Source organism: Neodiprion fabricii, chromosome 2 (assembly GCF_021155785.1).
Source record: "Neodiprion fabricii isolate iyNeoFabr1 chromosome 2, iyNeoFabr1.1, whole genome shotgun sequence".
Lineage (NCBI taxonomy): Eukaryota > Metazoa > Arthropoda > Insecta > Hymenoptera > Diprionidae > Neodiprion > Neodiprion fabricii.
The window spans coordinates 5,330,067-5,354,251 of NC_060240.1; the positions used below are offsets into that span (position 1 = coordinate 5,330,067).

Below are 24,185 nucleotides of genomic sequence, written 5' to 3' on the forward strand. Positions count from 1 at the left end.
TCGGCTGTTCGTGCAGGCTGGCCATCCCGAGTTTCATCTGTCAAACTCTGTCAAAAACTGGAAGACCGATGAGATTGAATTATTCGACGGATGCGCGGTTGATTTCCAAGTTTCAAGAGATTGTCCCGGTATAAGTAAAATGCGATATCGAAACACGACGATATTCTACTTTTATTTCTTCATTATATTCCTATTATACACTTCTACTCAACTGCACTTATTGTTTTTTCAATTCATGTGTATTCATTACATGATCTGTGCAAAGTCTGAACACGATATAAGAATAAAGTGAGATTAAACGCGTATTAATCGAATGAAAATATGCAGTTACAAACTGCACGCGCGCATCTGTTGCACAATTGAGTAAATTAATTCCGCATACGATAATACAATGATAAAGAATTTAATTAAACATTCGATAAAACGTTACAATATAATTATACTAACAATTAAAAAAAAAGGAAAAAAAAGAGACAAATTCAGCCACTCAAATCGCCGCGCTTATCTCGACTACGATAATTACTCTAACCTTAGAGAAGTGTAATAAAATACATGAAATGGCAAAAGCATTCGTGACTTATCGGTATAGAGAAGATATCGTTAAGCGTAGAAGTAAAGCGGTTAGATAGATGGGTGCAGATAAAGACGGTCTAGAGCGCAAAGTGTACGAGGAGGAGGAAATACGGGAAAAGACGGAGCGCCGGAAACTCAAACAACCCCCTTTCCACCCCTTGCCCGAAACACTTCGTTGTCACGAGTAGGCAACACTCGTCGGGATAAGAGGCACGGAGTTGTTTCACCGCTCTCTCTGACGTTTCAGAGGGTTAGTCGAGAGCACGTAGAAATTTGCCAAGAAAGTTTCAGTCTAATTGGGTACCTGGATTACCCTGCGTGATAACGAGCCCTAAATGATATTCTCGATTATACGGTTCAACGATTTTCACATCTCTCAAGCAAATTGGTTATACCCAAAACTATAACGAGATATTTGTCATTAATTTTACGAGGATATAATCGTTAAAGATTGAATATTTGTCAAATTATTATATCTTTAACCCTCTGAGTCATTCTTACCATGTATTTTATATACATTTTTTGTATACTTGGAGAACTTTTCAACGTATTACTTTGCGGTTTTTTGCTATTTCTGATAGTATACTAGTACATTTTCAATACTCGAGAGTAATTATTGCGATATAGTGTAAATTATTATTATTGGAAGCGAATTAATTGAAAAAAATCGTGAGAATTGAAGGCATAATTCATTTCCGAGAAAGTTACTCCTCTACACGTATACATGTTTTACATAAATTATAAGTTTTTTGGGTCGCTGATAGCGAATCTGAAATCGGATTTTATAAATTCAAGATGGCGGACAAAAAATTAAAATTCGATAGAATCCTGAGAAAAAAAAACTCTGTCCAGAGGTTTTTGGGGTCACTGATTACGAATCTGAAATCAGATTTTGAAAACTCATTACGGCGAATCCAATCAGCGATCCCGAAAACTCCTGCATAGAGTTTTTTGACCTTATTCGATGAAATTTGAAATTTTCGTCCACCATATTGGATCCACCATCTCGAATGATCAAAGCTGATTTCGGATTCGTAACCAACCACCCCAGAGACCATAAACCACTATCTTGTAATAAAACCTGACTCAGCACAACAATGTGTGACTCAGAGGGTTAATCCTTGGCAAATAAATGAAACTGAAAACACTGAAATTATGAACCAAAGCTCAGACACCCAAACGTCAAAGTTCAAGTCGTTAAAAGTCTATTAGATTCGTTCCGATTTTATTCGCAATACTATATTTTAGACGGATTTATTTCATGTTTTCATTATTTATTTATTTATTTGTTTCTTCAACATATCATTAGTTAATTTCACACATTGCCATTTGCCGATCGTATGAATAAACGTCGGTAAAGAAAAGCCTAAATTTTTTCCCCCGAATCAACGTCCTCGACGTTAGTCCGGTTTCGTCCTTTGCGACGATCCATTTCGCGGATTATCTGATACAGGATGAAATGTCCTGTTTCAACAAACCCAATTGAGGATAAAGGCGGACGGGCGCCTGATCGCCTCGGCCATCACGCAGCTCTGCGATATCAATCATCGATCCGTTCTTTATCATTCCGCGTCAATCAGGGACACGAGTTACTTATTAGGAAAACAGTCGCTTGTACCGCGAGGCGTGATTTTCAATTTCGTTACGACCTATTTTTCCTTTCGCCAACTTCGTGCCGAAATTCAACAAAGATTCAGCTGAAAACGTTCGTTGCTTTAAATTTATTTTTATTGTTCCGTATTTAAAAATCCAACTATATTATCCTTTGTCAACAATCACTCTTCGTAACCATAATTCCAATCCGATGTATAATAATAAATATGTTCTCAGTTTAGCTTGGGAAATACACCGGCGCAAAGATTTTACAAGCTTGCATAGAAAACGCGGATTTATTCGAACAATCGAAGAAGTGAAAAGAGACTTTCAAGAAATTCGACAACTTTTTTTTTTTTTTTATATATGAGTCGCCACGTCGCGGAGTTCAACAATTTTCGATTTGATCCATTAACAACTTTATAGCGTTCCGAGTTTTAATCGATCCCCCGCACTTTTGTAATCGAAAATATAAATTCCGTAACACCGTTTAATAATATCTAATTGCGAGATGCTCTGTAACGAGTATCTACAATAAGAGATATCGCAAATAGGCTATCTTGTCTTCGTTTCTGTTTGCAATACGTATCATTGTGTCAAACGCATTTGCCAACCAGACGCTGCGACGAGACTCTTAATTTTTCTCTCAACGATGTTCATACCACCGGTATATTCATGAATTTATACAATCACTCAAGATATCGAATCGATACGTAGTTACGCACGTTGTACGTATAATAAGCGAGTATATTTATTTATTACAAGACAAATTTATTCTAGTCTCTTTTCTCTAAATTTCTTTTACCCGATCATTGCTTAACTCAAACACAAATTGAGGTGATGGATTACGAAAAGAAAAGGAGAAAAAACATCGAAATATGAGTATCGGTTATTTTTTTTTCGCATGTAAGATCGTAAACATATTGCACCGATAAAAAATAGAATTGGTATCGAGAAAATTAAATCTATATTCCATTAACTACAGAATCAGGCATATATTCGTTGCTGCAGTTCGGCGATAAGTTTGTTAAAAATTAATTGAACCGCGGTTCGGATTCACCGAGCAGTGTTCATACAATTTAGTTCTGCAATTATTTCTCTCTCTCTGTCTCTCTCTCTTCATACACATACATACATAGATTTGCTGATGAAAAATTGAACGAAATCATCCAAGTCCATACGTCGCTTAAGGGGGGAAACCAGTTTAGACCGATCGAAAAATCGTCTTATTTTTATTGCATGAACCGTTAGTACAACTATTCAAGAATGTGTGGTCAAAATTTCAAAGCAAAATTCCCATTAGTTCGAATACAATGAGCACTTAAGTGACCGCCGGTCGGTTCTGTGAAGAAGCGCACGGTAATTATAACGGAGCGGTCGCCCAGGCCCTTCTTTTCCAGCTACCTGCCTCAAAATACCGCTGTGGTATTGAATAATAGAAAGAGGGATTGCTATATGGTGCTGGAATAGCTGATTAACCGGTGAGCATTTTTTATAATTAATTACTGCCTTGAATTTCTCGTTTTCGCTACATTTTATTTCAAACGCGTTTGTCTCGAAACGACTTTTTTTCGACTTGCGTACATTCTAGCTCAAAAAGTTATTGATCAATCGTTCTGAAATTTGGTGTAGATATTCTTTATTCAATTCCACGTGACATGAACCAAATTCGGGGATCATGTTGTTATTAAAAATATATGTTTTTATGCAAGAAAGATGAAAAAATATAGTATAAAAACATGACATTGTGTTCAAACACCTCAAAAACATGCAATTTTCAATTTGTTTGATCATAATTAGGTTCATATTCTTAGAAAATATGTTTTTAATGAAAAAAAAAAATCCTGATGATTACAGATAAAAATTGCAACGTCAGGGATGTACGCCAGCCAAATGCTCGGATGGCAATCGACCATGGACTGCACGCGGTAACTCCACTATTTCCGGCGGAAATCGTTTGAAAAATTTTTTAAAGTGTACTTGAAAACATAAATAAAATATCCTCCAAGTTCAAACAATTTGTGATTATTCCCTCCTGGTTAAAAAAAATCATGAAAAACAGCAAAATTTCGACCTCATAAACCGGTTTCCCCCCTTAATGTACATAAAAAAAATATGCATCGACAAGTTAGCTTAAATATTTTATCAAATTCTTACGAATATCCCCTTCATGATATATTTTTTTTCGTATCTTCTCCGCGTTACTTGAAAGGTTTGTCAAAAGAAAAACGAAAAATCCGCAGTTGCTATTCGGACGCTAAACTGCAATGAAACACAAAGTATACCGCAAAATTAAAAGAAGAATCAAATAAACAGTAAATGACGATAGCTCGTGCGGACGATAAAAACAAAGCAGTTAAATTGAATGGAAATAAAGAACGAAAGGCGAAGTCTGAAATACAGCGAAGCTTAACTTCCGGTGCGCAAAATTAGGAGGACGTTTAAACGTCGAGTCTGGTGGACGGAATGACTGTAAAACGAATGACAAATTTTCGCCAATATCTAAATTCCTTGGAAAACGGCAATACACGTTGCATAAGTGATAACAAAGTGAAAATCCAACTCGATACGTTTTCTTACAAAGAGTGCGGAATGTTTTTCCTAAAATTTTTAATTTTCCTTTATTTTTATTATTTTTATTTTATATTAATTTAAAGACTTGGCAAAATGACACCAAAGATTAATGTAGTTAAAATGGTTTAAAATTATTAAAAAGATTTTTTAAAGATTCCACATTGGACGTCGCAGGGTTTATGAAAAACATTTCACGTGATTTGGATTTTGTTTTTTTTTTAAGACACATCGCTCAGGATATTCCAGGGATGATAAATTCTTGACGAATTAAGTTCGCAGGTTCGTTGACGAAAACTCGATAAATTTCATCAATTTCATTACAATCAACGATTTGTTACGTAGCTATAACCGATTTTTTTTCCAATTTCCAGCAGTTGATTCCAACTGTTTTCTATAAATCGTTAAAAGAGACCTTCGCAGCTTAATAAAAACATAATAATCCAACGATTGGGAAACGTTGACAACCTATAAATCTGAATAAAATTGACGATGTTAAAAAAAAAAAAAAAAAAAACATCGACTTTCGCGCGAATTTGGATAAAAATAATCGATTTTTGACTCACCGGTGTCTTCGGCGTTGACGGATTGTTGAGCAACGGGTATCGTCGATTGTGACGGAGCCTTCCTGGACGGTGAAGTTTTGCAGGCTGTTGTAGGCGGCTGCTTGAGAACGGCGGTTGGAACGAGACCCTCGAGAGGAGGATTATCGGATTGTCCAGGTGCGACAGAGAGTCTAACAAGAGTCCATTCCCCGGTACCGTTTTCGAGAACCTCGACTTGCTGCCCCTTGGAAACGGTCAATTCCCTCGATCCCGGTGCTGCCGAATGATCAGCGACCACCCATGTCATTTCCGCGACTCCGGTCTGGGAGGAAGAGAAAAATTGATAGCGTGAGATGGATACGGAATTACGGAGGTTTGAAAAGAAATTAAGAAAAAAAAAAACAACTGGAAACAAATAACAATTTATCGTTCAATCTATAGGTATGCAAAAAATGGCCTACGGGATGCGATCGCATTATGTGCTGGTTTTTTTTTTTTTTTTTTCTAAAGGAAGAAATTCGGTCAGAGTAAAGAATCAACCGTATAATAACGGAGATAAGTCGAAGCTTGACGATTTGACCAATTTTCATTTACATACACGGTATACTATGTAAAAGGTTTTGAAACATTTTCGTTAAACCGAGGTGAAAAAAAAAAAAAAAAAAAAAAAACAAAGATCGAATTTTAATTCCCATAACTTTTGACGTTTCTCAAAAGCGTTGGTTCGAAAATAGCGAAACTTTCAAAATTTCTCCCACAACGACAGCGCGATTAACCTCAACTTTGTTTTTCGTTTTTATTTTTTCTTTTTTTTTTTCCTTTCCACAATTTTCCAATGTATGGAACGCGATGATATGAACACGGAGATAAGGCGGAAAAAACTGGCATAAATTCTGAAACAATCGAGACTTCGTTGCATCGTTTATGATAGTCGATGAAACCCGTAGATTGATACGTAAAAATCAGACAATGGACTTGATCCCGAGAAAATTTATACCCACGACACCGACGTAAATACGCACGCAGGCACGAATGATGTGTGCGTAAGTGTGTCTCGGTGTGTGTGTGTGTGTGTGTGTGTGTGTGTGTGTGTGTGTGTGTGTGTGTGTGTGTGTGTGTACATCTGCGGTGTTTCCTTGATTGAAACGATCTTAAGATCTAAAAATAAAGTAATACGGTATACAAACACGGATCGGAAATAGAAATAGAAATAGTCGTAAGTATAAAAATATATCTATAAATATATGCATACATATAAATATATATACACACACACACATATATATATATATATAATTTCTGTATCCTGAAATAATACTGTATCATTACATTCAGACCGATGCATCGAGATCCAGCTTGAAGTCATCCAGATGAACTTGTCCGAGGTTTAGTAAGTTATATAATTAGAGTAAAAAAAATTAGCATGAATTGACGTCAGATTTAGGGGGGGGGGGGAGGGTAATTTCGCATTTGAAAAGTTCCTTCTTTGGGTGGTAAAACTTAAAATAAAATACTCAATTTTTCTAGTTACCGTAACGAAGTGTCAGTGTAATTTGAATTTTCGAAATCTTGCATTTCGTAACTTTGAGCCGTCGACTTTCCGGCCATTCGAAACTGTATCGTTTCATCGCAGTTCGATTTCTTTACTTCAAATTTCGCCAGCAAACAATTCGGAATTAGGCGCTTTCGTGACGTCTCAAGTTCGGAATGAAAATTGATCGAGAGGCAGACAGGTCGGTTTTTCCTTGCAACTTATCCAAGCCGCCTAATGTTTATTGAGGTTTTGACAACCGCGAGCGGCCTCCGATTATACGTAATACGAGCGACATCGGCGGTATCGGTAAAACGTGTTAGTCGCTCGACGAACCGTGAATTCAAAGGGTTGAAACCTTCCGCCTCCATTCGCCCAGTGTCGTCGCTGCTTCTGCCGTTGATACCAGTTTCTGACAGCTTTTCCCCTGACAATTTATCGACCCCGAACGACCATCGACAATGTGTTCATGGTCCCACGGATTTCACCCCGCAGCTTACGCGACTTATTTTTATATTTTTTACACGTAAACGAATAGATTACTGGTTGCAAAAATATTTTCTTAGATAAAACTGACTCTAACGCGTCGTTCGTAAATTTTGCGAAACTTTTGCATAAATTGACCTGTCATTTAATCATGCATATAATTAAATGCAGTTTTTTTAAAAATTTTCTAGTTTCCGTATTTTCCCGCAAATTCCTCTAAATCTTAGTTCATCTACCATACACTGAGAGAAATTTCATTTGTTTACAGTAACTAGAAAAATTCAATAAAACAGATATCCTTGAAAAAGGTGTTTGAATATTGTTGGAATTACGAAAAACGAGGCGCGCTTAACCATTTTGCGCTATCGTCGATACTTTTTTGGTTATTGCAACGCAAAATCAGTTTCTGAAGTTTACTCTACTTTTTTAGTCAAACAAGGCTTCAACGTCAATTTATTCTTGCACGAGCGTTAAATTTTAGCAACAGTTGCAAGAAAATACAGCAACAGTGATCGTAATGATAAACAATAGTAACGGATACCAGTCTTTTCGGTAACGGCTAGAAAACTAATTTTCATTTTCTACCTAGAACTATATTTTTCGATTGTGGCAAAAAATGAAAATAGTTAAGGACCGAGCGGTAACCGGAACTTGAAATTTCTCTCAGTGTACAATTCGATTCAATTAATACAGTCCTAAAAATTTATACCTTGTCTTTTAAATGGATAAAAACAAAGAAGATAATTAAATAACGATCGTCATTCGTCAGGCTAAGTACATTCTCGTAAAATAATTTCGTCTTAATTTCTTCATTGTGAAAATCATCGTATATAGTATGTATATATATGTATATATATTATACGGTCCCTCAAACACAATTAGCAAGATCCTCGGCGCTTTGATAATTGTGATATAAAGTACGAGAGGCACCGACGTTAGTTATATTCGCAAGGGGATGACGTATTCGTAAATTCGTGCACTAGGCAGGGCGGAGAACGTGATAAGAGAGCGAGAGAATTAGAGAATTAGAGAACGAGAGAATGAGAGAATGAAAAGGGAGGGAGGGGAGAGAGATGGACGGGAGTCGACGCAGAAAGCGGAATTTCATTAACTCCGACCAGTGGAGGGGGGGTTGAAACGTGTAAATTCCGATTAAGTTTATACACCGAGGTGCGCGTTTACGTTTAATTCGGATACCAGCCGAGAGCCGTGCGTGAGAGAGCCAAGCTGCTGCACCGTAGGTGAAAAATTAGCGAAAAATAACTGTCTCGCTGTCCACTGCAGACCTGCCTGCAACAGATCCGAGTGGTAACATCGGACGTTTTTTTTTATTTTCGGTAACAATTTCGTTACGTCATTCCTACCACGCGTACAAAACGGATATGTAGAGAGAGACAGAGAGAGAGAGAGAGAGTGAGAGAGAGAGAGAGAGAAGAAAAAGAATGAAAAAATAACCTAGACGCTAAAAAAATATATCACCGTTCCCTTTTACTTCCCGAACATTGTAAAGAACGTAGGTTTTTTGCCAACGTGTTATTAATAATAATACGAAAATTATGTAAGCCTGTACACCTAATAATACGTGTTTCAATTTCAGTTGAAAACTGATTTTGTATTCGGTTTTGTTTTTTTTTTTCCCACTTTTCTTCATCCGTATTACAACATTACAACGCATGGCGCGCGTAATTGCGAACAATATCTGCATCGATGAGTTTGTATACAGTGAAAATTGTAATGTATGTCCCTGTGCAGCTCAAAAACTGTACACATATAAACCTAGGATAGGTATATAAACGTTAGTTTGAAACTAAAGTAAACCGTGAGATATTTATAGTCAACGGTTTACGGTTTGATTATTCCAAACTCATACCATACATACGTCTGTTTTACACACATATATATATGTTGTACGCACGAAATGACATTGCAGGAACAATCCCCCCCCTCCCCCGTTATAAATATTTTAACGTGTTTAAAAAAATTCTCTCAACCCTTGCAGATTATTACTATTAATATTATAATTATTTTCTTTTTTTGTCATTTTTTATCTTTCTTTCAAACGTATGCTCCACCGGTTATGTCGGACGTGTTATGTTACATCGTATTATATAACAGTATACATGCACGCGTAAATTTTTAATCTCTGCGATTGATGGTATGTACCCAACGTTTTACAGATAGATATTTGCCAGGTAAGCAGCGTTAATGACTCGAACGTAACAGGTATGTATAAAAACGCAGCGCATATGGATACGCGTGTTAAAACTGTGTATATATGTATCAAGCCATAAGGCGAACGTCGACGTCTGACATCTGTCATCTGTCAAACTAGTGACGGCACACATACACGCGATATTACGAGGGTATACGTAAACGGACATATTATTATAGTTAACAGACAAGAAACTACGATTTTTTCAATGGCAAAATTAGTGGCAAATGCACTGATTGTGAGAAAAATTTCATTTGTTACAGTAACTAGAAAAATTGAGTAACAAAGGTATCGTTGAAAAAACTGTTTCAATATTGTTGGAATTGCGAAAAACGAGGTACGCCCAACCAGTTTGCGCTGTCGTCGATCCTTTTTTGGTTATTGAAACGGAAAATCAGTTTCCGAGGTTTACTCTAATTTTTTAGTCAAACGAGACTTTAACGTCAATTTATCGGTGCACAAGCGTTAAATTTTCGCTACAGTTGCAAGAAAATATAGCAACAGCGATCGTGATGATAAAGAATAGTAACGGATTCTAGACTTTCCGGTAACAGCTAGAAAACTAATTTTCATTTTCTACCTAGAAGTATATTTTTCGATTGTGATAAAAAATGAAAATAGTTAAGGACTGAGCGGTAACTGGGACTAAAAATTTCTCTCAGTGTGGCAATGGAAAAGTTAAAACATTACAATATCGTTTTGTATGATTTGAATTTAAAAATTGAATATTGTTCCATCTCTCTCTCTCTCTCTCTCTCTCTCTCTCTGTACAGCGATACGGTTTTAAATTAATTGCGCATAACTTGTACAAACACAGAGAATTTCATACACATCGTTATAACTATTGCATTCTAAACTCAGAGTCGTATACTATCTATTTCCAAAGAAACTCAGCTGCATGGACATTTGTATACGTGCAACGCGGTTTATTTATACTTCCGTAAAAGGCGACAGTAGTCGGTGCATTTCTCACGATTATACACTTATAAATCACGTATTTAAACATTGCTGTGATATCACAAATTCAAACACAAACGAACTTTGGATCCGTGAAAATAATTGTAGGATGACGGATTTGTTTTATTTTATTTTTTTTATTTATATTCAATTTTCAAAAAAAAAAAAAAATAATAATAATAATATTCATTTCATACGGTAAATTGAGAAGTTTCAATTTTTTTTTCAGATAATGCGATAGAAAAATGACAGTGTAATTATTATTAGGTATGCAATTAATCGTTGCAACATGCAACAGGATTTACGGACGTTTTATCAGTCTTGTTTCAGATATATATATATGTGTGTGTGTGTATATATATATATATACATATAAATATATACAAAGCTGGATCGAGGAGATCCCCCCGTATCGCGCGACAAGGTCGAGATGATCCGCCGCATCTGCGACCCGGTGTCCCCTTTCCTTACCAAGTTCACCCTTCGCCGACGAAGGTCAAACGCATCCGCGTTAAGCCATCCGTAGTGCGAATTTGTGCGAAACAAATAATAAAATGTAATTCGTAAAAACAATTGTATCAAACTCGTTCCTTCTAGTTATTCGAAAAAAAAAAACAAAAAAAAAAGGAAAGTAAGACGAAACTTTCTTTCTTTCTTTCTTTCCGGAAAAAATTTTGGAAAAACCAACGAAAGATACCTGGTACGCATAACATTTTCACAATGGTCGCAATATTCGAGGACTTGGGTAGGAATTTTTGGGGTATCAAAAAAAATTAGATAGCGAAATAGCGCAAAGAGAAAAAAGAAAGGCGTGTGTGTGTGCTTGTGGACTTCTGTCTCTCTACCTGGGAAAGGGAAGGTTGCCGTCGAAGAAGTCTTGCCTGAAAGGAACCGGGTGTATCGATGGTGTGTTGCCTTGCAAGAGCGGGGTGCGGCGGAGCAACGGAACCCTGACGAAACCATGGTAGAGATATTTTCCGTCTGGCCTTTTGGGCGATGGAAGAAGTCTTGCTGGTCGAGGACGAAGACATGACAGGTTAATATCACCACCGCCGTTTTTACCACTCAACCAACAAACAAAAACACCGGGTTTTCGCAGACTCGAAATAATCCCCGATCGCGAGTCAACTCGACTCTGATTTAAAATTCATCGGTTATACCGGTGAGCGTAAAAAACGACCTGAACGAGCCGGCGCACCTCGAGCACCCGTCAGGACAACGACGAGGAGGTGAATCCCTTATCATCATCGTCACCGAGATCATCTCCTGCATTTCAGATTTGAGAAAAAGTCTCCGCGTCTCGCTCGATTGACGGAAAAAAAAAGAAGATGCAAATGACAAATCGACTCTACGATTGCCGTCAGCGATTCGAGCTAGGGCAATTTGGACTTTCCTTCGTTGACCGTGATCTTCCTAGTTTTTTTTTTCTGTACCTTCGACTCACCGTACCCGTAAGTATCTCTGACAAATGTTCAACGTTACGTTAAAATAAACGTTTAATAATTACGGTAATTGAATTGGCATCGTTGGACCGCAATGTGCGTACGAGAATGGAGTTGATTATTATCTGTATATACATGTATACATATGTTAAGATAAACCAGCGCACATATGTAAGACGGGGAGCGGATCGGTCGCTCCGGAGGTTCCGAGAGTCGCGGTGACACTGATCGGTCGGTCCCTGAAAGGTTCCTCGACGTTCTCCGGAGCCGGCGTCGTCGCCCGGGCGGAGGCCTGACGCCGCAGCCTGAGCCACCGCGCATATCACCTAGTGTTAGATATATAGTAACGACGCTTAGCGCCGTCGATGGCGCGGTCACGACGCTGCCGTCGGCGTCGGCGTCGGCGTCGGCGTCGGCTTCGTCGGTCCTGCGGGGAACGCTTGGCTTTACGGTTTTACATACACAGCCGCCCCCTTATCGTCGCCTGTGTAACGAACGGTTGGAGGTTCAGGTTGAGGTAGCACGGGGAAAGAGGCGTTTCGAAAGGATCGATCCGTTAGGTGAAGAACCCCCGCGCAGCTGCCTCCTTCAACGGGGAAAGGGGGGAAGGTAGGGGTGGTTACTTCTACCACTCGTCGGCTGTCTCTTTCCCTATGGCTATATCTCCACTGACGATGATAAAAAAGGATTAAACATGAAGAGAAATTAAAAAAAAAAAAAATTACGATAAAAAATATAGATCTACACGGAGAACGCGAAGATGAAGATGAAGATGAAGATGAAGAGGGATTCATCTGCACGTTTCGTGTGGATCTAAGTTATACCTTATTATTCGGTATTGATGATCAGACGGTTCATCGTCAATCATTCAGTACTTTACAATTGCATAACAGATACGATGATGGTGATGGGGAAAAAAATCTGAGAAACTAAAACGAGATTAAGGATCGAGAAAAGCTCCATCCCATATCCAGCTTCCATGATTTGATATGGATGTTTTAAAATTCTGAGATTAAGTTTGATATATGACAAGCAAATTATCGGATTCGTCATACGATATGCATATACATTTTTCATACGATATCGATTCAATTGATTCTGGTGCGCAGTTTTGTATAACTAAGAAACTTGAGAAATTTACCAAGATGTGAGTCGACCGATCTCGCCTATCGGATTTAACGGAGAAATTTGTGACGATTCACGATTTTCATGAAGACAATATATAGAGTAGTATGCTTCAGGGTGGAATTACTTTTGGGATCAACAGATTTATTCTCCCAGTCTGTTTTTAAGGATCTTTCCGTTTTTCTATTGCGAAAGTAATACGAAATTCCCAATGAGCTGCGCATTGCCAAACGATTGTAAGAGTAATGTGAAAATTTTCAATCTCTGGACGATATTTATTCACTGTGAAAGACTTTCAACGTTTCCAGTTAGTTTAAAGACAATTGGGACGCAAAGAAACGACCATAGAGAATTTTTATCCCTTAAAGAAGTTCACACGAATTACAGTAACCATAATGAATAATAAATAAACAAAGAAAAGTGAAAACGTTGGGAAAAAACTTGAGTTCCTTCGTTTTTCTTACATGTTCCAAACCACAAACCATCGAGAAGGGTCTAGAGATAAGAAAACGAAACCGGATATGCTTATTCGTAGGTGTGAGTATTGTCTGTATATGCCTATAAGCGTATAAAACTTATCACGCCTGACCTGATCGCATAAATTATAGTGTACGTGTGGAAATTGGCACGACTCACGTGGATCAAAAAATACACGTATAATACAACAGACATAAAATTGTGGAGGTGTCCGTTGGCGAAAAACATTTTCTTTGAAATTTACGATCCTGGTGGATTGCAAAGTATTCCAGGCTCTTGTCTGACGGACAGTGCGAGCTAAATGTTTATTGTAAACACGACTGGCGAGGCTTGTGTATCTAAGAATAATAAGACCACAGTCAGTAGAATTGGGGCTTCGGTTATATTTTACCGTTAATTTATCGCTACCAGCGAAAAAAATATACTTATGCTATACGACATTCTCAACCCAAGGTGGGCAATTTAGAGTATTTTTTTAACACATAATACAACGTCGACCGCGGCGATGTTTATATTTTTTTTTAAGCGGACTTGCATTTCCTAGTTTACCACTCGAATCAGATCTAATGAAATTTAGAAAACCGTTGTAGATTCTCTTACCTTGTCGGAGTCCGTCGTATTTGTGGATCCAAATGACGCGAGGGAGTTTCGATCGAGATTTTCAACGCTGTCGTCCAGGGATGCACACTCCTCGAGGTCTCTGCTGGATCGTTGACTGGAACTCTTCTTTGCAGGACTCTTGGGCATGCTCAAACTGAAATACGTCTCCTGAATGACCTCGCGTAGCCTCTTCACCCACAACTGTTTCGCCTCCAAGGAATTGGCCCTCAAAACAACCCGAGTATCGCTGGTCGGCGCCCGTCCTGTCCAAACTGCAAACTTGCACTCGTCACCCTCGATGTGCTCCGTTACTCCCAGCTCGGAAGTCATCAGGCGACTCTTGTAGATGTACTTGACCTGCAGGTTATTTGGAAAACACTATCATAGTAAAATAAAAAAAAGAGGAAAAAAATTGTTTTGACGGTGTAAACTGGATAATCTTTTGACATCAGCTTCTTCGATTGTTAACTAACCTTTCCAGCTGAATCTTTGACCTCTTTACTGAACAGCAAGTACAATTCAAAAAGGAATATGTGCCGATCTCGACCCTTTCTGATCAGCTGTTTAGGGTCCCAAACTGTGAAAGAGTCCTGAAGCACTACGTCTCCTAGTGTATCTATTCTGACGTCGCAGCCCTCCAGAAGACTCAAATGTAAAGCATCGTTTGCTTTTTTAGGCACGTTTAGCATTACTTCTAAACCATCTTTTATCTCACCCTGACCTTCCTGGCAACAGGCCTGTCAAAATAATAAAAAAAATTTACCGCACCATTCGTACGCATACGCGATTTCTTTCAGCAATAGAAATCGTCGCTTTTGGTAATTGCAAAGTACAAAACATCATTGTGCTCTGTACCTGAAGGTCTTTTAAGAGTAGTTGGTACTTTGTGATCCTTTGAACAGGTTTAATCAGATACGCGGCGATGGGATGTTCGACTCTGTGCTTTCGCTGTAAATCTTCAAACCACGTTCCCCCGTGTGCGACTAGTAGTTGATTGCTCTCTGGCTTGTTTTTACAATATGTAACATACATATCGAATTTTGCAGCCTGGAGAGAGGATCATCGATTATTAATAACGAGTTAGTGAAATTGGGCATCGAGCAAACAATTAACAAAAATTGCATGACAAATTTTACCCAGGTAACAAAACAGTGACCAACATCCTCTGGCATAGTTTCATATTTTTCCAATTCACGTAAGAATATATCGCTATGGAATTGGTAAATCTCTTCCATGTTACTGAATATCATTGATTCTCTTCCCTGTAGTCCGGCAGGAACGTTGCCTCGTCCACTTCTCGTTTCCTCAAAGAAGCATCGAATACATGTTTCCAAATCTTTAACATAGGTTCGCTCGGTTTGTAAGAGTTCGGCCATGATGAACCTGGAAATGAAATATATCTAGTTATTGCCAAAATTTAATTTTCCTACAATTTTATGCTGAGTGTAGACTTGCGCGAAAATCATGAATATTTTGCAATCTTTCTCCATAAACTCACTCTTTTCGACGAGCAGATCGTCTCTTCTCTTCATTTAGCTCTTTCAAATCTTTTCCTTTGATTTTTTCTTCCAGAAGAGGATCCGAGTTTCTATCAATTGCCAGATCCTTGTGACCGTCATCAGATTGAATTCCCAGATCTCCTTCGATTTGAGTTTTGTAACAATCCATGCGCAAACTAAAGTCCTTGTAGCGTTGATCCACCTCAGCAACAGATTGCTTAATCGCAGCAGCATGAGCATGTCCTTTTTCAACAAGATTGTCAGCTAGCTGAATAAGCAGTTTAACCCTCTCTCGAGTTTCCTGAATGTAAAACGACGATTTCATATGCTATGATTGAACACACTCCGCAGTGATAATATGTATTTTATAGCCCGGTAAATTTCCAACCTTTGCAGCTCCTTTAAATTCATTGTGTTCCTGCAGTAGCTGTTCATTTTCCGCGCGATTTTTTCCAACATTTGTATGCGTAGCGAGATAGAGTTCTCCAGTTTCCCGAATCCATTCTAGAGCCTGCTTTGCACTGCGTTCGAACAATACATATTGATGGCACTGATCAAGGCGCTTCTTTCGCTGTGTCCAGTGCTCCAGAACTTTATTCTCCTTGCTCAGTAGCTCCTCCAGAATACCTACAATATTATCAAGGATGCGAATATTCAAAGGTAAGAAAAGGTTTTGATTCAACAAAGAAAATGGATGAGTAATTTTCATTATTATTTCTGATGAACTGTTTGAATGTCACTAACTTTTAACTTTGCCCTCAGAGCCGGCACTGCTTGTCTGGTAGCTATAAAATTGTAAACTCCGATTGGTGTATTTGAGGAAAGTTTCTGCAGTACGACGGACCAAAGTGCAAGCTTTAAGAAATGCTTCTTTCTGCTCCTGATGTTTGCCAACCAAAGTAGGAACTTGTCCTCCTTTATCCCCGCTAGCACACCAATCTTCGTCTCGTCTATATTCTCTCTCCAGACTGTCAAGGACCGATCGAACTTGTTCGGCTGTTTTGTAAAAGTTTATACTAGCTGTGACGAGCTTGTGTCTTTCCTCGGCGCACGTAACCAGCTGTTGCCATCGTTTCGTTACGTCTTCTGCCACATCTCGTATACTCTTTGGATCATAGTGGTTTGCGCTTACCAATGCATCCGCTCTGTGTTTTACCTGTACATAAAAAAAAAACAATACAAGTGTAATAAATAATAGTTTTCCTGCTAACAGATCTTGGAGCTCTCCTACCAATTAAAGAACTTCAATAGTCTGTGTAGCTCAGTGTATTGATATATACATATAGTTAAATGAGTACTGAGTATACAAAGACTAGCTGTACTGTCTCTTGTTTGTCAACGAAACATCGAGGTATGCACGAGTTGTACCGTAGTTGACGCATTCACCGACAATGATGCAATGTAACATTATCGATACGGGAGAGTATTGTGAAAAAAAAAAAATATTATTCCTACCTGAACAGCGGATGTATGAGTCTTCTCGATAGCGACTTGGAACTGCTCGTGTTCTAGCCTGAGTTGTTCGGCATCTTGTAGATTTTCCGGTACCCTGAGAGACGCCAGAAGCATAGCTTCTCCGTTGCGAATCCAATTAGCAACATGGGTTGCATCCGCTTGAAGTTGAACAAGCTGAGCCGCCTGCTCTAAACGAACCCGACGCATCTCGGCGAGATCTTCCGCATCCATTTCTCGCTCGTTTAAAAATTCTAAAAGTACTTGAACCCTGGCTGCAGCACTGTGCTGTCCGTCTGCCATGACACATACGCCAGCTTGCTCGAGAACCTGTGAATTTTTTAACGATTGTTGATTAATTCCGAGTAAACGTTGACGAAATGCAGAAAAACGCAAGACACTCTACTCCACGTACCTGTGCGAGCTCTTGACCCTGCTGCAAAACTTGAAAAGCGGTATTTTGCATATGCGCAACACCGTCGTTGTGTACGCGCAACAATTGTTCTGGTGAGCCCTCTCGAGGAGGGCCTTGCAACTCTTGGGCCCACATTTCCAGCTGCCCGCTGGCTTCTAGTGCGTCTCTTTCAAAAACTCGCAACCGTAGACAGAGTTCCAATCTCAATTTTCTGGTTGCCCAAAGCTCCTCAAGCTCCTGACGAAGCCCTGATAGACGATCCAGAGCTGCTTCAACTGCAGAAACCTGAACACATATTCACATTCAAATCACTTACAGAGACTTCGTATTAACCTTGAATCTTCTTCAGATTCTTGCAAACTGCCCTCCAAGCTGGCGGTAATAATGACAATGATGTTGATAATAGTAATATCAAATTACAAATAAAACTGACTAACCGATCCCGTTGTGTCTGGGGCGTCAGTAGAATCTCTCAGTTCCTGAAGAAGGGCTTCTCCCTGAGCAATCGTCGAGGCACAAGCTTCGAGACAAGAGGATCTGTGCTGGGCACATTGATCCAATAGCCTTTCCGCTGTTTCAAGACTCTCTGCTACCTCATCTTGCTGGAGTTCTTGCCGCAATTCATCTACCCATCCAGAGAGCTGTAGATAGGTGATAATGAGGAATCGTTAGGTGAGAAATTTTCGAGAGATTTTATATACGAAATCATGTTTCTTCTTCGATACACTCACCTCTTTCTCATGAGTATAAAAAACAACTGCCAAATCAAGTCTACGACGTCTCTGTTCTACCCTTGCTGCAAAACTGCTGACATGCGCCTCTAGTTCCTGAGCTACGGCATAAATTTCATCCGCTGCACATTCTCCAGTGTGTGCAAGTTCCTCGGCTGCTGTTAGTAGCTTGGTGGCATTTGTATAAGTGTTCTGTAAAGGAAATATTTTGTAAGGTCAGATTGCAGTTTTATACACAGCTTCATTCCAACTGCGAATTATTAACAAGCAATCGGTCGTTACCTGTGCTACATTTTCAAAGTGTTCGTGACTCTTTTGGTATACTCTAGCTTTTTGCAGATTTCTACCGACTCCTGTATTTTTTCTAATGAAAACTTCACCGTGATTTGTTAGCCAGTCCAAAACCTGCTTCACATCTTCTTGAAATAATCTGCACAACAATAATAGTAACATTAAAATATTAATAATATAAGTGTAAAATATTAATAATATAAGAGAATATTTGAAGAAAATCAGATAGCCACACTAAAATTTTCGAAACAATGTAACTTGAAAAAGTTATAAAACGGAAGCTAATCATAACTGTGTACAACTGATAATTACCTACTGTGAAATCATCGAATCATAAGCAATGTAAACGAGATAATTGCGGACAGAGACAAAATACATATTATCAATAAAATAGAATAATCTTCAAGCGATAAAAGGAGTATATAAATTTTCAACCATTTGTAAAGTGATTTATTGGCTACTTTGAATAAAAATTTCAATTATATTTCACGCTTGTGGGAAGAAAGTAAAAAAACACATTCTCATGCATACTTCTTCAAGAGTAAGAAAAAAAATTTGTACACAATTTTTACATAGAGCATTTGTGAATTTTATGAAAAGACTATGACTATGACTAGTGAAAGACAAAAATGAAAGAGAAGATGAAATAATGGCATGAAATGTGACCAAACACCATACCTCAAAGCAAGACGCTGATGCAACTTGACTTTGCGGGAATGCCATCGAGCCTCCAAAGCTCTGTGATGACCAAGGATCTGATGTATGACAGCTAGGACATGAGATGCACCTGCACTGTAATCTTCAGCTGGGTTTCCACTCATACCGCCTCGGCCATCCATAACGTGCCCTTCTTGACTCTACCCAATTTTTAATCTTCATTTTATTCACTCATACAGAACACCGTATTTCATGCACAAGTGTGTATAGATTGTCTAATCTCAAAATACATCTTGTGCCAATATAAAACAACACATAAAAACACCCATGCAAAGTTTCAACGAATCTAACAATAACAAACGGTTATTCCAGATTGTTAATTAGATAGACTTTACAACTTATTTGTTGACTAACATTGACAATAGTAATTATTTACGTACCACTTATACAGAGCTAAGGGTTGGCATGCACATTGAATACAAAGGAGAATAGAAGAAAAGAACATGTTCCACTGTAGGAAAAATTATTTCATGAATCCAAGTCAAGTCACCTTAACCAATTAAAATTTCAATTTTATTAAAAGAGCAAAGAAAAAAAAAAAAAACAGTGATTTCACTCTTGCACTTGGTACAGTATAATAGAAAGGAAAAAACACCACCCTTGAAATAAAACACAATTTATTAAAGAAACAGTGTCAGCCAGTTTATCAACCTAAAAATATGTTAAAAATGTGAGAATTGGCACTGTATATTTATTAATGGAATATTGCATGTTACACAGTGACTTAAAAACAAAAAAAAATGAGTATCCAAGTGCATGTAATACTCGAATTTCGTGAAAATTCCAATTTTTTCAGGACTCCAGATTTTGCGTCAATTCCGTTCAAAACTGCAAATTCTCACCACTACTATTGAAAATTAGTGAATAACCATTATCTGCAGAGTTAATAATAGATGATTATAAAATAAGATAAATAACAAGCGAGTAAAAAATTATAGCAAGGTAGGAAACATAAGCAAATGCACACACAAACGTCAAACTAGCAAGCAGACGGACACACATACATGTTTTCTGATGGCGTGGTCAATCCCTTGAGGTTGGTTACAGACTTGAACAAGGTGATCCAGCTGGTAAAGGAGCTTCTTACTGGTACTGTGTACCTAAACAATATCACCATCCATACCCAAATTTTAGTAGATTCAACTTTGGTAAATATTAAACCACCTTTACCTCGGCCACAACCTGTACAGTACATAATTACGCTACAACTGATTTAATTTGTAGTTTATTCTTTTTCTATCAGGGATAAGTTTACTATTGATATATTGAACATCTCACAGCGCTAACGAGCCAAAACCAGTGTCATCTACTCTATTTACATATACGTATAGTAACTTCTTTAAAAAAATGTATGACTCTCTACTATTGAATGTGAAAAAGAGATTGCGCAGGTTTGACATTCCAGTTGACTGGCGAAATATATATGCAACGGTTATTAGCTCGTCAGAAAAACATTGCTACAGAAACAGGAAGACAGGACATCAAATATGTATTCAGTGGAACATAATGACGAAAATACAAAAATATTTCGAAAGAAATGAGTATTTGAAAAATTCGTAAGCAAAACGTGATTGAGAACGTGGGTTTATATATTTTATTTTTCGTCATTACGTTCTACCCGAACTGGAATAATTATCTGTGGTAAGGTATAATAATACTGTCCGAGTGTTATTTTGATGCATGGGAAAATTGGATTATTAGGATATATTTCCAATAGCACCGGGATACCAAGCTAGCATTGGACAGCCACCAGCTAGAAACTATAAAAAAATATTTCGTACATAATTGACGTGAAATTCATCCACCCCAGTGCTGCTGGTTGTACTTGCGCTATGGCAAACGTGGAGCATTGAGCCCAGCCCACTCAAAAGCGCTTGATACGCGTTGTATACCTGTTAAATATGACAATGACTTACCAAACAGACGTTGCGGTCTATTTGAATTAAAATTTACACAATAACTTTAAAATAACAATGGTAAAAAAGAAAGTTGAAATAAAACATAGTAAGAAAAAATATGCGCCATGCAATCCGTTATGCCATTTGTTTACTTTGTACTGCATTTTGGTTAAGATTACTTGAATGATCTTGATTTAAACCATCGTAACGTAAATAAACATAATGCTATTTATGCTATATCTTGTCAAACCACCAAAGCACCTAATCCTGATCATGAATCATTGAATATAACTGAATATACATCTGCCCAGATTTTGATTTTTTGCGATCAAATTTAGAAAAATGTACAAGCAATGGTTATAAAAATATAGGTGAATACAAAAGAGAGGATCAATAAAACAGCAGTGAGCTAGTTATTTGCAAGCCAATGTCAATGAAAATATAAAAACCTTTAAATTTTGATGATTGCATCATAAGATTAAAATTATGGAACAATAATGTGTTGCTCAGTAATTACCTCACTAATAGTTTTCACTTCAGCCATTCACCATAAATAATCATTCGAATTAATGATATTACCCAAAACAAAAATAAGTTTCATACAATTCTGTAAACCACTGTAGTAAATTACAGAATTGCAGTGAAAAATTTCAAACTCACCTCGGTGTAAGCCTGACACATAGCTTCGTAGAGAGTTTGATGCTGTCTGATGTGAGATTCAAGAACTGCAATTTCACTGGGTAAATTTGTTGCATCGCATGCTTGACTCCATCCGGCAACGCTATCTACGTATTGCTCTGCCTTGTGATGAAAGACAACGCTCAAACCAAGAACTGCGGTACGCTCGTCAAGTCCTGCCGCAAATTCTTTCCAAGCTCTGTCCAGTCTTCCAGCAACGGCGCGAACGTGACCAGCCGCGTAATGTTGAGTTTCTAGAAGTCTACCAGCCATCGTTAATATTCTATTAATATTAACGTAAACGTTCATCGAACTCATGGTATCGTGCTTGTGATTTTCTTGCAATGTTTTAGCTGCTTGATAAGATCTACCAATCTCCACGTAATTTTTGAGAAATTCTTCCCTGTTGTGGCATATCCAATCAAACATTTTCTCGCAATCTTGCTCGAACAAGCGAAGTTGGAAGCACTGGTCTAATTTCATCTTCTTTATGTGCCAAAGTTGCAAAAGATGTTGCTGCGCAGCGTGAACGGAATCCAAATGCTGGATAACCAGTGCAGCCAGGGCCCGGCCATCGGGATCTGCTCCACCAGTGGCTCCAGCCTCAATACTGCCGCCTTCTCCGCCTGTTCCGCTCATTCCTAGACACCAATAATTGACCAAAGAATTTAAATAAACTGTACTGCTACTTTTTAATGAATTTCACCACTTAGCAGTGTACACTGAGAGTGTAATTTTTACATACCGCTGTTGAAGCGTTGAAGCAGACGTTGTCCGACTACTTCAACCTCTTCGACAGGTACTTTCATGATTTTCTTCTTCATTTCATTGTGAAGATCGATGCCATGTTTAGCACCTCCAACATCATCGGCAAAGTCATTGCGACTCAGATCCTCTTGCAGATCGTCCAATCTGTCGAGCAGGTCTGCGGCCTGCCAAGTAAAATCCTCTACAGCGAGCCGAGTGTCGATCCATTGAGCGTGATCGTACTGAAGCGTTCCATCTAAATCGGCAGTGAGTTGAGAGGGGTCTATCACCTTGCTCAATGCTTCAAGGCTGATCATGTTGGTCTGAAAGTGAAAAAAAGAAAAATCGATGTGTTATTATGAGAAACACGTCAATCGCTAAAAGTAATTGTCAATCGTTTATTTATATCCACCTGTAATTGAAAGAAAGATATGCTGCTGACGCAATTACATGAGGAATCATGCGATATAGACAAACGAGTTGCATATTGGTTTTTAAAGGTCAGCTCCTCTACCAAAGTGTAATCCGGTGCTCGAGACATGCGTGTGAATGCAAGTGAGATTGTGAATGTGAAGTTCAATAATGCTGCAATGTATTTACTCTTGGCACCAATGTTTGCGGTACAATGGGGAGGAGGGCTTCACATTTTGCTGCATCAGTGAATTCAATGAACGCTCCATACAAAACTGACATTGTGCCAAACTAGGGCACAAGACCCTGCTGCTACTGCAGCAGAGGCCTTGCACAATTCCTATATAGCTCTGCTATTCACCCCTTACCTATTATTGATTCTAATATTTACCTCAAACTTGTATTTGTGGCTGCCCAACGAGGTCCTTTGTTTCTGCCAAAAGTTGTCAGGCTTTATGATAAAGGCAACATGTACTGATCCGGGAAAATGTTCGTGTAAAACCTGAAAGTGTCAATTAAAATTCATTGTCGTACAGCCAAATATTTGCATTGTCACAATTACGCTCAAGTCTCAGTTTTCTATAAACAAACCTTGAGAATTGGTTTCACTGTGCCCCAGGTAGCTCCACGCATATCAACGACGACGGTGAAACCAAGCCCCCTTGCTTCATCATTAGGAATGGCTAGAAGATACTGTAAAAGACGACGATAATCTTCTGGTTTAGCACGTTCTCGTCTCGGAGTAGTAGGAAAGACGAGAACGGGACCGCCGCGGCGATCGCGTCCACCCGGTAATATCGCTAGTCGTTCTTGTAGCAGAGGAAGTACCTCTGCCGCTCGAGTGCCATCCATTTCGTCGGTACCCTAGTGAGCATCCGACCTGAAAATCAACTGATGAATAACAAGTTCAATGCAGGGAAAGGAATGGAAGTAACATTAGAGGATGAGACATAATGAGACAAATGATAAAGAACGGACTGTATTTTTAGTAGTAGTAGTATCCATTGAAATCAAGAAAATTCATCAATTTTATTCGACATCAAAGAATAGTAAAAGAATGAATTAAAATAAGAGAAAATCACGTTCCTGTCCTTTTCGGTGCTGAAACAGTTCACTGCCACAAAAGCTGATAAGATAAACTTAAGTAAAATTGGATAGCCTGACCAGAAACGGTCAGAGAGTACTGCAGAAAGGGCGAAGATTTCTGATGAAAAACTTTTCTACTTACTCAATA

At 38.4% G+C, this 24,185-nt stretch overlaps 1 protein-coding gene across 7 annotated transcripts in view; it reads right to left on the bottom strand.

The window, feature by feature from the left end:
- Positions 1–24,185, bottom strand: part of LOC124174592 (kalirin) — a 45,886-nt gene that overhangs the window by 19,980 nt on the left and 1,721 nt on the right. For 4 of the 7 annotated variants that reach the window (XM_046553809.1, XM_046553813.1, XM_046553815.1 and 1 more), the window contains exons 2-20: positions 23,543–23,831; positions 23,343–23,453; positions 22,539–22,863; positions 21,776–22,434; positions 20,999–21,109; positions 19,179–19,357; positions 18,492–18,639; positions 18,210–18,401; positions 17,916–18,119; positions 17,479–17,763; positions 17,067–17,393; positions 16,356–16,767; positions 16,000–16,238; positions 15,611–15,912; positions 15,249–15,495; positions 14,968–15,159; positions 14,586–14,849; positions 14,113–14,469; positions 5,304–5,604 (exon numbers count right to left, since the gene is read on the bottom strand). In XM_046553809.1, the coding sequence (XP_046409765.1) occupies positions 5,304–5,604; positions 14,113–14,469; positions 14,586–14,849; positions 14,968–15,159; positions 15,249–15,495; positions 15,611–15,912; positions 16,000–16,238; positions 16,356–16,767; positions 17,067–17,393; positions 17,479–17,763; positions 17,916–18,119; positions 18,210–18,401; positions 18,492–18,639; positions 19,179–19,357; positions 20,999–21,109; positions 21,776–22,434; positions 22,539–22,863; positions 23,343–23,453; positions 23,543–23,803 (5,116 nt within the window). In that variant the 5' untranslated portion in view covers positions 23,804–23,831. Of the gene's footprint in view, positions 1–5,303; positions 5,605–14,112; positions 14,470–14,585; positions 14,850–14,967; positions 15,160–15,248; positions 15,496–15,610; positions 15,913–15,999; positions 16,239–16,355; positions 16,768–17,066; positions 17,394–17,478; positions 17,764–17,915; positions 18,120–18,209; positions 18,402–18,491; positions 18,640–19,178; positions 19,358–20,221; positions 20,318–20,998; positions 21,110–21,775; positions 22,435–22,538; positions 22,864–23,342; positions 23,454–23,542; positions 23,843–24,185 lie in introns of all 7 variants that reach the window. The other 3 variants (XM_046553810.1, XM_046553811.1, XM_046553814.1) reach the window with 3 other exon arrangements.